General features: G+C 41.5%; 1 protein-coding gene across 4 annotated transcripts in view; it reads right to left on the reverse strand.

The window, feature by feature from the left end:
- The window catches only part of LOC117386408 (ADAMTS-like protein 1), a 173,152-nt gene that overhangs the window by 47,485 nt on the left and 109,993 nt on the right, over window positions 1-15,674 (reverse strand). For 3 of the 4 annotated variants that reach the window (XM_055229057.1, XM_033983762.2, XM_055229059.1), the window contains exon 3: window positions 4,519-4,646. In XM_055229057.1, the coding sequence (XP_055085032.1) occupies window positions 4,519-4,646 (128 nt within the window). Of the gene's footprint in view, window positions 1-4,518; window positions 4,647-13,485; window positions 13,598-15,674 lie in introns of those variants that run through there. The other variant, XM_055229058.1, reaches the window with a different exon arrangement.

Here is a 15,674-nt window from a genome sequence, read left to right on the forward strand (position 1 = left end):
ATTATCCATATAATTCTAGTGAAGGTGTACGGAGTTTAAAAACACAGTAGAGCACTTCCTGTATCACCACACGATGACATCACAAGGTGGAACAGAGTGTTTTCTATGTGAGAGAAGAACTGCAGGTGTGTTAAACATGTGTGAATGAAACAAAACACAACTCCAGGTCTGTTTGTGACGAGAAAACAACGTTAGAACAGATCAGAAAATTGTTTAATATGGGCACTTTAACTCTTCTCCCTGGCATTTAACACTAGCTAGACAGGATATCTTGTTTTTTTATTGTGCTTTTCCTATGTATCGTGTTAGCCGTATATTTGTTTTTGTTGACTTTTATGCTGAAGTTGTTCTAAATGTCCTATTTGAATAAAATTGGATTGATTTGAACATAACATTCACACAAACATAACAAGGGTAAAACATCTTGCCCAAAAACACAATAGAAAGCAAAGGTTTGATATCAGTAACAGTAGTACTCGTAGTAATTATAAGTGTAGTACAGCAGGTTGATGAAGTAATAGTTTCAGATAAGCAGGAGCCTTTATTGCTCTGTGGGAGATTCAATGTTTGTAAAGGATTGACTCCACAAACTCGCCGTGTTAATCTTACGGCTTAAAGTTCATTCAGTCTTTTCTTTGAGGTTGAATAATGGCACCGTGTTTTCAAGGTGTCGTGAAAAATAAATTCACTTTTGTTTATAGCAAAAGAACAGTGCGATCCTGTCAACTGGACAAAAGTTTCAGAGTGAAGACGTTGCTCTGCTCATCCAAGCGGCTTCTTCTTCGGTTCTGGTCGGTTTGACGTGGACGTGGCCTTATATCTGTCTGAAGGGAGACAGATATAAGGCCGTGTCCACCAGCGACTTTACTCGAAAACTTTTGCGCAGTTGACAGAATTACATTTCTCTTTCGCTATGGATCACAACCACAGACTGTATAAAGAAGTGGACCAAGTGAGCATGATGTCGCCCACAGCGTTCAGCTCCAGACAAATGAAGCTCGTTGAGGCTAGAGGTTATAGCCCTGAATTTGGAGTCGATGTCCATATTTGGAAACCCGACAGTGAGTAACATAGCAACCAAAGAGCCAATCTGGAATGAGGCTGTTGAAGGTAACGCCCTCTTCCCCCGGAAAGAAGGCGCCGGATTTGTCTGTTATTAATGTTTATATCTTGATTTACGGACACAAAACAGTGGTCCCTCGTTTATCGCGGGGGTTACGTTCTAAAAATAACCTGCAATAGGCGAAATCCGTGAAGTACCAGCTTTAATTTTACAATTATTCTATACGTTTTGCAGCTGTAAAACTCCTCACCACACACTTTATACACTTTTCTCACACAGGCGTTAACATTTTCTCACATTTCTCTCTTGTTTAAACACTCTCAAAGTTCAAACCTTCGTAGGCGCCTTTGTCAAATTATGGCGAGTATCATAGCAACCAAAAAGCTAATCCGGAGTGAAGCTGTCGTATGTAACGTTCCTTCCTGCTGGCACCACTGGCTTAGCAACACTGTCAAACCTGTTGTTAACGCTAATGGGAGCGACCTTGAGCAAAAAAGGAAGCTGATTCGTCTGTTACTAATGTTCATATCTTGATTTACAGACACAATAGCGAAATAAAAACCCCAGGATCATGTAGAGCGAGTTAATACGAACATTTAAGACCAAAATGACGAGTCTGACAGCAGCAGTCACAGAGAGGGGACAGTTTTTCAATAGAAAGAGAACTGAAGCCAGAGTCGATGGAGCTGGAAGCGCGCCCACGATCACTTCTCATTTGGAACGAGACGGCTAGCACGTTAGCTATGTCCATTTATAAATACAGTCTATGAAGCACGACTGAGGGATTACACAGACACCTTTTTGTTTACTTACGCTGACAGAGAAAGCGTTGAGATATTAACCATGAACTACATTAACAAACCTGCAATCTGTCATTTAAACTGCTAATTTTCCAGCTCTATTTTAAACTATAGATATATTCTCGAATGTTCGGACCTACAGGTAGATATTTTTACCCAGAACTCTTGTGAAATATTGACATTTGTATCCAGCAGAGAGCGCATTACAGCCTCTCTTATGTCCACTTGAACTTCACTTGTTTTTATGACCTCACCGTTTGATCCCGTCGCTGCTACTGCTCAAACAGAGGTGACTGTAGTGGCAGTGGCTGGCTGGCTACCTCTCACCAGTGCGTAGTGCATTCTGGGAACAGTAAAATCCAGGAATCTGATGAAGTCACCCTCTAACTATTTCCCAGTCCATAAACGTGACAGTATTTCTATGGAAAACATATTCTTTTTCCCCTCTTGTACTTCAAATCCTTTCGTAATTGTCCGTTTTGCCCATACGGTATGCTAGTATCCAGCTCATGCTAACTCTGAAAGCTTAAAGGTCGTGTATTACGCAAAAAAAAGACTTTTGTAAGCATTAAGTCATGTTATAATGATGTTACCGTGTCAAAAACAGACCTGGAGTTGTGTTTTGTTTCATTCACACTCCAAACAAACATTTCAAAACTTCAAAAAAATGCTCCGTTCCACCTTGTGATGTCATGAAGTGGTAGTTTTTAAGCTACCTTTTAGCTTTAGTTCAAAGCTAAAAGCTAAAAGGTTTCAGTGCTGTAAATCATTTGGATGATTTCCAGCGCTGAAATGATCCAAATGATTCAAGAAATGAAGGTGTATGGAGTTTAAAAACACAGTGGAACACTTCCTGTATCACCACACAATGACATCACAAAGTGGAACAGAGCGTTTTCTGTTTAAGCGAAGAACTCAGACTACATACGCAAGGTTTGTCTGTGAAAAAAAACATGTGCGAATGAAAAAAAACACAACTCCAGGTCTGTTTTTGATGAGAAAACAACATCATAACAGATCATAAAATAGCGTAATACGGACTCTTTAAGTTTGAATTGAACAACTTTGACAGCAGAATAAAAGCTCTGAATATTTTAACATTCAACTTATTCAAAACGACAAGAACTTCTTTGATGAGAGACAGTGATGGTGATGCATTTTGCCATTACTAGAAAGCGGATTGTTCGAGATGATTTCAAGACACGGGCTTAAGCTTCGAGGTGGAAGGTAAGTGGTATCGTTTGACCCCTACAGACTATTTAGCGCGCATCCTGTGTACTCCCCTTACGACCTCGCGGGACCACGCCGATTGATGAGATTCACTCGCGCTATTAGGGGAAGGGCCGGCTTTTATTTGACAGCCAGAAGTCTCCTGGTACTCTAAGCTAACATATGGCACGCTAATGGAAAACAGCCCCCGCTCAGCTAAACAAAGAGGGCGAGCTACCTTGACGGGTGTTCAAACAGGCTTTTACAAATTGTCTGAGAGATGAGTCTATTTATCAGGCGTCTAATGATCTCATAATCAAAGTCGCACGTGTTGGGCATATGTATTGGTTTGTTTTTTGAGATTATAATAAATAGGTCTATAGGAAAAAGTTGCAGGAATTCGAGGAAAAAAAGATGGTACATTCAAATGAAACGCTTTGCGCTCCAAAAAATGAGTACTTTTACTATTACCTCAACAGTAGGTATAGGTTGTAATATTTTTTAAAGTGTCTGTACGCTATGGGTCCTATTTATTTGCGGGAGGTACTGCAGCTCACACTATGGAACAGCGCCCTCTGCCTGTCAGATCCTCTTCTTTAACACAGTTTAAGACTAGACTGAAAACTCACCTCTTCTCCCTGGTATTTAATACTAGCTAGACAACATATACAGGTGTTTTATTGTTCTTTCCTTATGTAACATTTTATATTTGATTTTGTTAACTTTTTTATGTGAAGCACTTTGCTCAACTAAGGTTGTTTTTAAATGTGCTATAGAAATAAAATTGAACTGAATCCAAATCAACCAGTTGCTAAAGCACCACTTAAAAACATTATATAACTAAAACAGTACAACAAACTCAAATAATTAAAATAAAAGCAATTATTGTCACCTCTGAGAGAAAATGGTTAAATCTATATATTTTTTAAAATCTATAGTTAAGTTTAATCAACAATAATATCGTTTATCGTGATAAAAGGGGTCGACAATAATCATTCGTGGCATAATTTATATTATCGTGAGAATCGTCAATAAAAATCATCCCCATTATATCTCCAAAATGGTCCGAAAAAAGCTACTTATCCACAATGTTCTCTGCTAGATCGTATTTGTTTGATTTATAAAAAAAGATAGAAAGGGTGAGGAGCTCGGAGTAGAAGCGCTGGTCCTCCATGACGAGAGGAGCAGCTGAGGTGGCTCGGGCATCTATTCCGAATGCCTCCTGGACACCTCCCTGGAGAGGTGTTCTGGGCAGGAGGAGACCAAGGACACGCTGGAGGAACTATGTCTCTGGGCTGGCCTGGGAACATGTTGGGGTCCCACCGGAGGAGCTGGAGGATGTGTCTGGGGTGAGGGAAGTCTGGGAGTCCCTGCTTAGACTGCTCCCGTGACCCGGCCCCGAATAAGCAGAAGAACATATATTTTCATGACTTTAAAGAGTCTTACTTGGAGCTGAGGCATCTCCGCAGTGAATATGAAGCGCCGCCTCCGCAGGTACGAGAACATTCACTCCAAGACCCCCAGGCGTCCCAAAGAGTGTCCCTGTCCTCTTCTGACCGGGCCGTTCTGGAACTCTACACAAAAACACACACACAGGATTAAAAAAAACCAATAATAACGATAACGAATTCATGAAAACACACCGTTTTTCCTCTCAAAAGCGCCCAGACTTAAGGCGTTTCGAGTGTGGCTCTGTTAATTGCATAGCTCTGTATTTGGCAGCAGAGATGACTTGTAATGCTCCAGGATCCAAAATCAATATTAGGAGAAGATGGATTCGGTGGACCCAAGGACAATTTGCACCTTTTTCACTCTCTCTCTCTCTTTACAACTTTCAAGGTCTCATGTTTTTTTCATCTTTAAAGGCCTCATTTTACACCGTTTCTGATCTGTTATTATGTTATTTCCTCATTAAAATCATACCTGGAGTTGTGTTTTATTGCATTAGCACATGTTTAACACACAAAACCTGCATATTTAGATTGAGTTCTTCTTTCAAACACTCTGTTCCACCTTGTGATGTCATCATGTGGTAATACAGGAAGTGCTCCAGTGCGTTTTTAAACTCCATACACCTTCATTTCTAGAATAATTTAGATCATTTCAGCCCTGGAATTGTTAATCTCTACTGAACTAAAGGGTAAAATGTAAATATTAACTTGAAAACTACCATTTTATGACATCACAAGGAGGAACAGAGCATTTTGCGTTTTGGAAATGTACGCAGACTAATAATAAAGGGTTACTCAAACGTGTGCGAATGAAACAAAACACAACCCCAGGTGCGTTTTTAATGAGGCAACAACATTCCAACATGTTTAAAAGCTCACAAGAGTGACACAGGACCTTTAACGCAACTCGTATTTAAAATCCGAACATAAAACATTTTGCAAAAACACTGTGCAATCATTTGGAATAAGTGCAAATAGATGGATTTTGCTTTCTGAAAACAAAAAAAGTAGAAATAGTTGAGAGGATTTTCAGGGACACAGGAGGTACGTATGCTTTTAGAGCTGATTAATGAACCAAAACTTACAAAAGCAAATCATAGAGAGTGAAAATAACATTGGCACCAAATTGTTCACCTTTCACGGCAGCGGGAATGTTCCTCAGTACCACGCGGCACAATGGCATTCTTCTGCAAAAGCCAAATCTGTTAAAAAAATGGAATAGCTTTCTTCAACAATAGCTGTCGTTTTGATTTTAGCACAACCATGACTGTGCTTTGTACGACTGGGCAAATGTTTCAACGCGTCTATTGTGAAGCTTTGGCGGTGGCATTTTAAATCTACTGGGTTTTGATGGAAACTAAAGAAAAAAGAAATATAAAAACAGAGAAGTAGTTATAAAGTACGACACATTTTGAGTACGGTAATTTTGAGGAAGAATGACTTTTATGCAAGCGGATTGTTCTTAAATGCGCGCTTCAAATACTCAAGTTACGTAGAGCTCGTAGACTGTATATATAAATGGACATAGCTAAACTGCTAGCCGCGCGCTTCTGGCTCCAATTCACTTTCTATTGAAACGCTGTCGTCCCTCTCTCTGTAACTGCTGCTGCCAAACTCGTCATTTTGGTCTTAAAATGTTCACATTAACCCGCACTACATGATCCTAGTGTTTTTATTTCGCGATTTTGTCCGTAAAATCAAGATATCCCTCCTTCCTCGCTCATAAATGCATCACAGCGACAGCATAGTGCAAGTTTACTGCATATTTCAGTTGTTTTTAGACATTTGCAATACATTAAAATGCAAAACAAAACAGAAAACAGTGTCTATAATGGTCCAAATGTTCTGCCCCCGTCCGTCTTGCTTATTTGTTGCAGCTATTGGTGTTTTCAGCCTCTATAAATGCCGTTAAGCTTCACTGTCTGATGTGAGTATTACATTACAGATGAATGTGACAGTTCTGCGTATCATCATGTGGATTGTGAATAACCAGTAGTTTCGCCCAAGTGGCGCTGAAGTGCTGAGACAATTTGTTTTTTTTTTGTTCTCTTTGTGATATTAGAGACAATACAGACAATAAAACACATTAGACATTTTGACTTGAGGGGAGAGGGAGTGCGTACGTCAGGGTTTGAAAGGGGTGACAAGACAATAACAATGGCGTCTGTTCTTATATGGCAGTGTAAGTGTGTCTGTGTGTGTGTAAGTGTGTGTGCGTTTGCTTAGAGCCCCCTGGTGGTTAGATCCGGTTCTGAATAACTATGTTTATTCTTTAATTGTTCTGGTCAGGTTAGGACAAAGGAAAAGTAACAGAAAGCAGAAATAAAACAGTCTTTTGTCATGTTTTATTAGTGGTAGTGGTGATAGTTGTAGTATTTGTAGTAGTAGTAGTCGTAGTAATAGTAAGAATGCATAATTTTCAGGATGTTTCCAAGCAATAAAACATCTGTAACTGAAAACATACAAATATACAGGTGTCCCTCGCTATATCGCGGTTCACCTTTCGCGGTCTCTTTGTTTCGCAGATTTTTTTAGTTCAATATTTCATGCTTTTTTACATCGTATGAACGTGCATTGTGTTGTGCGTCCTGATTGGCTGTTGGACTGTAGACCATTGTGTTCTGCGTCCTGATTGGCTGTTGGACTGTAGACCATTGTCCATCAGTCTCCTCCGTGCCGTGTCTCCTGTCCAGTACAGAATGTGTTCAGACAAATTTACATAAACGTTGGATCACAGTGTGACTCTGAAGTGCTGTATGTTCGCAATTTGTTTTCTCCCCGACAAAACCCACAATGTCGACGAAACGTTCTGCACCGACAAAGACGCCGACGAAGGTTTGAACTTTGAGAGAGTTTAAACGAGAGAGAAATGTGAGAAAATGTTAACGCCTGTGTGAGAAAAGTGTATAAAGTGTGTGGTGAGGGGTTTTACAGACAAAACATAGAGAATAATTGTAAAAAATAAAGCTGATACTTTGCGAATTTCACCTTTTGCAGGTTATTTTTAGAACGTAACCCCCGCGATAAACAAGGGACCACTGTATACCAGTTTAATGTCATACTGTGGAACATCTCAAGCAAAGCGGATGCAAGACCTCCTTCCCGAAAAACTACACGGCGCAAATTCCTGAAGATTTGGAGACACATATTCCATTGGTCTCTGATATCAAATAATTAAATACTTGTTCCTTTTCCTGCTGTTCACATAAATACTACAAGCGGTGGTGCTAGTACAGATATGGGAAATGTTGGGCAGTACTTTTATTTGTAAAATCCTGCCAGAAATCCATCAGACTGTTCACAGCGCGACCCCACTCACCTCTGACACACTGCATAAGGAAGTCTGTCCCGTTTATGTGTAGCACCTGCTCTTGGGAAGATTTATGCCCGTGGAACTGACAGGGCTTTTACTGTAAAACTATAGGATTGGCTCAGGAAGTTGGTTTGACCTTTGCCGACCTTTCGTCCCAACAGTGTGGCATTGTGCGGACCCTGTCTTCGAAGATAAATGGACCACAGAGAGGGAAGTAGATACGAACCGTAATATTGTTGGGATTGTTTTCTTTGGGTCTCGGTGGTGGAAGTCAGTCGAGAGTTCACATTATTAACACTAGACTGAAGTGCTGTCAGTGCTGATGAGACCTGTACTTAACATACGAGCTGTGCATTGAAGCCTAGTACTACTTACTACCCGCTACTGCAACTAATATTAATGTCGTTACTATGGTAAATGATAAACCGTCACATTTTTATATAGCGTTTTTCCACTTTCAAGTCACTCAAGAGCTCTTTACATCAAGGAATCGCTCACTCGTTCACACACACATTCACACACTGATGTACGCAGACACTGAGGAGGATTAAGTGTCTTGCTCAAGGACGCAAACACAGCATTCATCTGTTGGAGCTGGAATCGCACCGCCAACCACCTAACGAACTGCTCCACCAATGATGTTTATGTCGAGACCGGGATTCGAACCACCAAACTTCGGATCAGTGGAGAAACAACAGCCAACGTTATATATAATTATCACAAATACTACTACTACCACCATTACTACCACTACAACTACTACTACTACAACTACTACCACTACAACTACTACTACTACAACTGTTACTGCTATACTGATACTGAATAGTGCTGTAGTCCTATATATACTTTATACCACAGTACTACATACTACTTATTGCCGCGCAGTAATGCTTACAGAAACGTCGCTATGTTCCTAATGAAATAGTATTTTAAAGCGCTATTTTCTGATCTATTTTCTAATTCCTCACCAAAAACAGACCTGGAGTTGTGTTCTTTTGTTTCATTCACACATGTTTAACACACAAACCCTGCATATTCTTTTTCTCTCAAACTGAAAACGCTCTGTTCAACCTTGTGATGTCATCATGTGGTAATACAGGAAGTGCTCCACTGTGTTTGTTTTTAAACTCCACACAACTTCACTAGAACCATTTGGATAATTTCAGCTCTGGAATTGCTCATCTGTACTGAACAAAAGGTCAAAAGGAGATGTTAACATGAAAACTACCACTTCATGACATCACAAGGTGGAACAGAGCGTTTTGAGCTTTGGAGATATACACAGACTAATAATGCAGGGCTTCTCAAACATGTGTGAATGAAACAAAACACAACTCCAGGTGTGTTTTTGATGCGGTAACAACATTCTAACAAGGCTAAACGCTCACAAGAGTCCATTTTGCGTAATATAGGACCTTTAACACATTTATTACCCCTTAGAGTAAAGGTAATATTTCCACCACGCAAACAGAATCGAGCAAAAGTACAAGTATGTATCGAAAATGTAGTTATGTAGATTGCGATCTCCCCCAGAGCACAGCAGAGGATAAAGGTCTAAACAGATTCACTGAAGCATGCAGCCAAACACGCCGCCACCTTCTTCACAGAGCCAACTATTTCAAAGTTTGGATCTTCTGTAAATAAACACAAACTGAAATCTAGGCCGCTGTTGAGCACGCCACCTTCCTTTGAAAAGCAATCAGCGAATTTTGCACCCAATTACAACCAGGGGCTCTGTAGGGGAAGCCAGGCGAGCAGAGAGGAAGGGCACATGAGGCGGGAGACGCGAAAGACGAGTTAGTAATCGTTTTTTTGGCAAACTGTAAATGTATTGTTCTCAGCTGAGCAGGTCTGACACGCGGCTCCGCTCCTCCCGATAGATGTCCCGCTGGGGTTTGAATCCAATAATTGAGTGTATCGAATAACAACTTGGATGTTTCCAGGGTCTACATCAAAACAAAATCCCACCTCAGATCGTTATTATCCCACCAGGAATTATTTGCATTGGAATGGACCGAGTAGGGAAACAGACCGCCCCTTTCGAATCAAAAAACTCGGCAATAACTACAGCGAGGTGTGAAAAAAATGTTAACTAAATGTGTTTGAATAAATCCAAACTTTATTTTTGCTGCGAAAGTTAATGATTTTTCCTATATTAAATTCCCGGAGGCTCTCAGTCAAAGTCTAGGGTCAGCAGTGTTTTCAGTTTTTGAGACAGATTAGAGATATTTAAATGTTTTAACGCCACGAAGAGATACGGGGATTTTATGGGTCAACGGAAAACGCATTTGCCCCAGAACTGGACACACGTCTACGCCTATATGCTCCAAACTGAAAATGTATAAAGATCCAACTAAAACAATGTACGACAACGGTAGAAACCAACGGGTTAAATCAGGCTCAAAACGGTTCTGTTTAGCTGCACTTTTTCTTTTTTAATGCTAATTTTACGATGATTATTTATGATTATTTATGTTTTGCTTTGTCATATTGTGATTTGAATGTCTTTCTCATTCCGTAAAGCACTTTGAATTACTTATAAACTTACAAATAAACTTGCTTTGCCTATTTTGTAATGTTCAAGACGCTAGCTAGCTAGAGTCTCAAAGCTAACAGTCACTTTTATTTAAATCTGAAAACATAAAATAAACATCCTATTGAAATTCAAATTAGTTCAAATAAACTCTACACAGTTATTTTTATCTGTAGAATACTTCAGTTTGCGGCGATGTTTTAATATTTATTAGCATTAGCGTTAGCACTGAGACACAAATATGTCTCTTTCTAAACACAGAAGTTTTGTCTGGTGAAGTATTCATTTTATTTGTGTAGTTTTTAATAGAAGTAGTGACGCTAACAGTGAGTTTGCCGGGCGCGGTTGTTAAACAAGATTTTGCTGCGACGCTAACCCCATGCGCTTGATTCGGCGACATATTCCACACGCCTTAAAAACCTTTGTGTCATTCCAAAGCTAAAATGAACTGAAATGAACCAAACAACTCATATGGCAACAAAAAAAACGTGTCAAAATACCAAAATTTTCCCTTCTCTTGCTTGTGACCTTTAACCTCAGCGCCAATCTCTGAAGTCACATTACTGAAAATGGCTCAATTTGACCCTTGTTTACGGAATACCAAGTTTAACTCCATTTAGACTGGCTGTCTGCAGATACGATTTTAAATAGCACAGAGGCTCCCGAATCTCCCCTTGGCTGTCACCCATCACATCAAGTGGAGTAGAGGAAATGAGTAGATGACAAAAACCCCGGTGATCGCAGTATTATAGGTTATCCTGATGGACACGGGCGATTGGAGTCACCTGTCAGAAGCGGAGGCTATGGGGACATTTTGCTCCGAGATGGAAAACTCCTTGAATAGAAATGTGAAACTGTGTGCCTTCTTCTGCAGGCTGTGTCAATATACGAAACGTGGATGTCCTTTTCAGTTGGCAGGACACACGATCTTCGCACATCTGCTCAATCCCTTGTCATGTGGGTTATTCATCACGCTGAGAGCTGGCCGTTACACACTACTTTTAATATAAGTAAAAACAACGAAAGTTTAGGTATTAAGAAGATCTAAAGGTATACGGCTGACTCTTTTGTTTTAGAATATTAAAGTGGAACTATTCTTCAAAATGGACTTTTCAGACCTTTAAACGACGTGTTCTAGTCGTTTCTCCTCAACCTTTCCTGATCCAGAGTTGTGTTTGGTGTGATTCTTTCCCGGATCTGTCCGCTCAACCAATGATGTTTACGCCGAAAGTGGGATTTGAACTGGCAACCTTCAGATCAGTGGACGAATGCTCAACCACCTGATGCGGCGTCTCAATTCAACGGTTGCACACTTCGTCGGCTGCATTTGACGGACACTTACGTCACCTCCGGCGCGACAAGGCCTGTCCCATTTCATGCGCCCCACAAATGTGCCCTGCGTTTCCATGGAGATCAGCCGTGAACGAAGCGTGCACTCGAGCAGACTTCGTGCACTTCTGTATCCCATCATGCACTTCTTCTACAGGGGAAAATGGAGTCAGCAGTTGTCACGGTTGTTACTGTAAGTGACGTACTGTTAGCAAAGTACTGTAAGCAAAGTACCGTAAGCGCCATAACATAAGCGGCGTACTCTTAGCAACGTACAGTAAGAGACGTACCGTAAGCGACGTACTTTAAGCGACGTATCGTAACCAGTGTAATGTAAGCGCCGTAACATAAGCGACGTACTCTTAGCGACGTACTGCAAACGACGTACCATAAGCAACGTACCATAAGCAACGTACTGTAAGCGACATAACGTAAGCGGCGTAACTTAAGTGGTTGACGTACGCTCCATGGCATAGGCCTGTCCCATTTCGACACAGCCTTCGCGGTCCACAGAGGCTACACATGGAGGACCACCCTTCGTCGGTCGCTAAACCGTGACGCGGCCTGAGCTACTGTCGCCCCATGACTATTCCTACCCTTATATATCACTACTACAAATACTACTTTAATCGATTATTTTCAAGACGCCATTTTGTTTTCACTGCCTCCGCTACACGCCAACTGTGACGTACTTACTTCGTTCTCTAATTTTATTTTCGTAATCGGTGATACTTGTAGGATTGCGTCACGATGTGTAATCATTTTGGTACTCGCTAGCCTGATCTGCAGCTATCCATCGGCGGCGCCAACAGCTGCACGGCTCTTTGTTGATGACGTTTACGGCGATGTCAGCTTCCATTATGTCACAGATTACAGCAGACACGAGCACAAACGGTTTTCTTTAAAATACACTATGAAACGACTCTGGCACCTGCTCGTCTCTATCAGGATTATTATTGTCGAGAACGTTTTATTATGGCATTAAACTATCAATCTACGGAGACAAGCGTGTGACACCATCAGGCCGAGTTACAGGTCGTGTCTGTAGAGAGGCAAGCCCGCTCAGAGTAAGAATGGAACTTCTTGTTTGAGTAAAAAAAAAAAAAAACACCTGTAATTGAATGAATGCAAAAAAAAAGTTTATGGAACAATCCAGGCAAAGCAAAAACATCTCCATGGAGACGAGCAGCGAGCAGAGCCAAAGTGGAAAAGTTACACAGTGCACTTTTAAACTTGTAATGAATGGTTTGTTTATTTGAAGCAGAAGTTGGAACTCATTGTGCAGAGTTCTAAGCCTGGATAAACAGAGTGAATGTGTTTAGCTAATTTGTGATAAAAGCGCATTTCCATCAAGAAGAGTGATTCGAAATGGCATAATTTGTACTCGATCGAAAAGTCAGTGGGTTCACGCGATAAAACGCAGATTAAAAACCACAATTTGTACATGTTTCTGATCGCGTTAGGCAAAGACCCTGACAATAATGTAGAAAGTGTGTAGCAAAAGTCTCATTTTGTATATATGAGATGTCCTTCAGTGGAGCGTGTGACAAGTGCGACAGGAGCACAAAGCCAAGATACAAAAAAAACAAAACACAAAAAAACTGGACTCCGTAACAACACTGAAAAACAGATATCAAAACCCAATGCCAGAAATGAACACTAACATTAACACAGCATTTCAAAACAGCATGCATAATGTGTTCTAACTTCAAATCACTGGATTCTTAAGACAATTTACATAATCCAAACACGCTAAAGTAGATAAACGGACAGCAGAACCATACCAGGATTAGTAGGGCAGTGATTAGGAGGTGGTAGGGTGAAAATTCCTGCTTCATGCCTGCCCCAAGTCTCTGCCTCTGGGGTGAGATGCTCCAGTGTGCTGCCTGCTCCTCTCTGGGCTTCCCTCGCTCTGATCTCCAAGAGTAACTCGTGAACAGGAGAGAGGAGGAGGACGGGGAGGAGGAGGGAGGACCTGCTCAGTGTGTGTGTGTGTGTGTGTGAGATTTTTGATGGTGGTGGTGTGAGGGGGGGTAATCTCTGAGCCCCAGGTCTGGCACACTGGCCAATCAATAGAGGTCTTCAATGCAGCGCGCTTCAAACAGGGCACGGAGCCAGCAGCGCCTTCTCGGCTTCACGCGCGCTGATTTAGCCTGAATATAATGCTAGCCAAACACTGAAGCACGCAGCTATTTTGTTACGCCAATTTTGCAGCTCTCTGTTGCGTTTTGCTTTCGATTTAAATTTGTATTTTTCTTGGCTAAGGTTCAATTTTATTTTTGGGGAAACTTGGAATAGTAAACATCGCTCAATTCGGCTTTCAAAACTTGCTCCAGTGTAACATCTGTGTCAATCTCAAAAATCTTGCTAGCAGTTATAGCGGCTAATTTGGAGGCGAGTTCCTTATTTGGACTTCCGACCGCGAGTATCATAGCAACCAAAGAGCCAATCCGGAGCGAGGTTGTTGAAAGTAACGCTCCTTGCCAGCTCCGTGCTAAAGCAACACTGTCGATCAATCGTGTTGCTAACGGGAGCGACCTCGAGGAAAAAAGACGCCTGATTTGTCTGTTATTAATGTTTATATTTTGATTTACGGACACAACAACGAAATAAAAACACTGGGATCATGTAGAGCAGGTGAATACAAACATTTTAAGACCAAACTGACGAGTCTGACAGCAGCAGTTACAGAGAGAGCAGCTACAGCTTTTCAATAGAAAGTGAATTGGAGCCAGAGTCGATGGAGCCGATGCCCGCTTCCGATTTAAAACGCGGCGGCGCAGGTTAGCGACGTCCATTTATATAAACAGACATGTACACAGTAGTATTTCTAAACTCTCTTTATGTACTCCTGAGTCCGGTTCAAGAATTGGCAACCACTTCTGGAAACGTCGACAGCTCCGAATTCAGTTATAAACCCGGATTGACAGATATTTTTATATTTGTACTTATTGGTCTGTATTGCAGCGCATACAAACAAGCCAGGTCACAGTCAGGACCACATGATGTCATACTGCACTCTTGTGTTTTGGTTTTATTAGGAGCTACACAGAGAACCATGTAAATCAGATGACATACTTTAGTCAACAGAGCTATCAGGGCGGACGTTTCCAGCCTATGGTCGTCCACTCCAAATCCTTTATGAGAAAAGGGCTCGAAAAAGGAGCTTCAATAGAGGCTTTCATAACATCTGGTGTTTTGAGCCAAGTGAACATTTGCTCTGTGGAGGTGGGACAGAGCCAGGTGTCCCCGGGAGGGACACTTCTTCTGAATAAAGAGGAAAACAACTGGTGAGATGGACAGCTCCTGGCACAGACGGGCCTCACTGTGCTTTACATGAGACCGTTTAGTTTTAAAGGCAACACCATGAAACAGCCTCTGTATACACCCTCCTGTCTCACTCTAACTCTTACTCTCTCTCTACCTCTTTCTCCTCTGTCTCTCTACTTCTTTTTCCTGTTTCTTTCTCTCTATCTCTTTCACTCAACTCTCCCTGTCTCACTACCTCTTTCTTATCTCTTTCTCTCTCAAACTCTTTTCCCTCTCTCTCTCTACATTATCTTCTTTCTCTCTCTACCTGTTTCTCATCCTGCTTTCTCTCTCTCTACCTCTTTCTCCTCATCCTCTCTGTCTGTCTTTTTCCTTCTCCTCTCTCAACCTTTCTCCTCCTCTTTCTCTCCACTTCTTCCTCCCTCTCCCCTTCTCTCTCTACCTTTTTTTCCCTCTCTCTTTCTCCTACTCTCTCTCTTCCTCCTCCTGCATCTCTCCTTCCCTCTCTTTCTCTGTCTCTAACTCTTCCTCATCCTCTCTCGCTACCTCTTCCTCCTCCCCCTCCCTCTTTCCTTCCCTTTCTCTCTCTTTCTACCCCCCTCCCCTCCTCCCTCTCTCCTTTCCACTCTTTCTCTTTCTACCTCTTTTCTCTCTCTATCTCTCCCTCTTCATCCTCCTCACTCTCTCCTTCGCTTTCCCTCCC

The sequence above is a fragment of the Periophthalmus magnuspinnatus genome, chromosome 18, assembly GCF_009829125.3.
Source record: "Periophthalmus magnuspinnatus isolate fPerMag1 chromosome 18, fPerMag1.2.pri, whole genome shotgun sequence".
Lineage (NCBI taxonomy): Eukaryota > Metazoa > Chordata > Actinopteri > Gobiiformes > Gobiidae > Periophthalmus > Periophthalmus magnuspinnatus.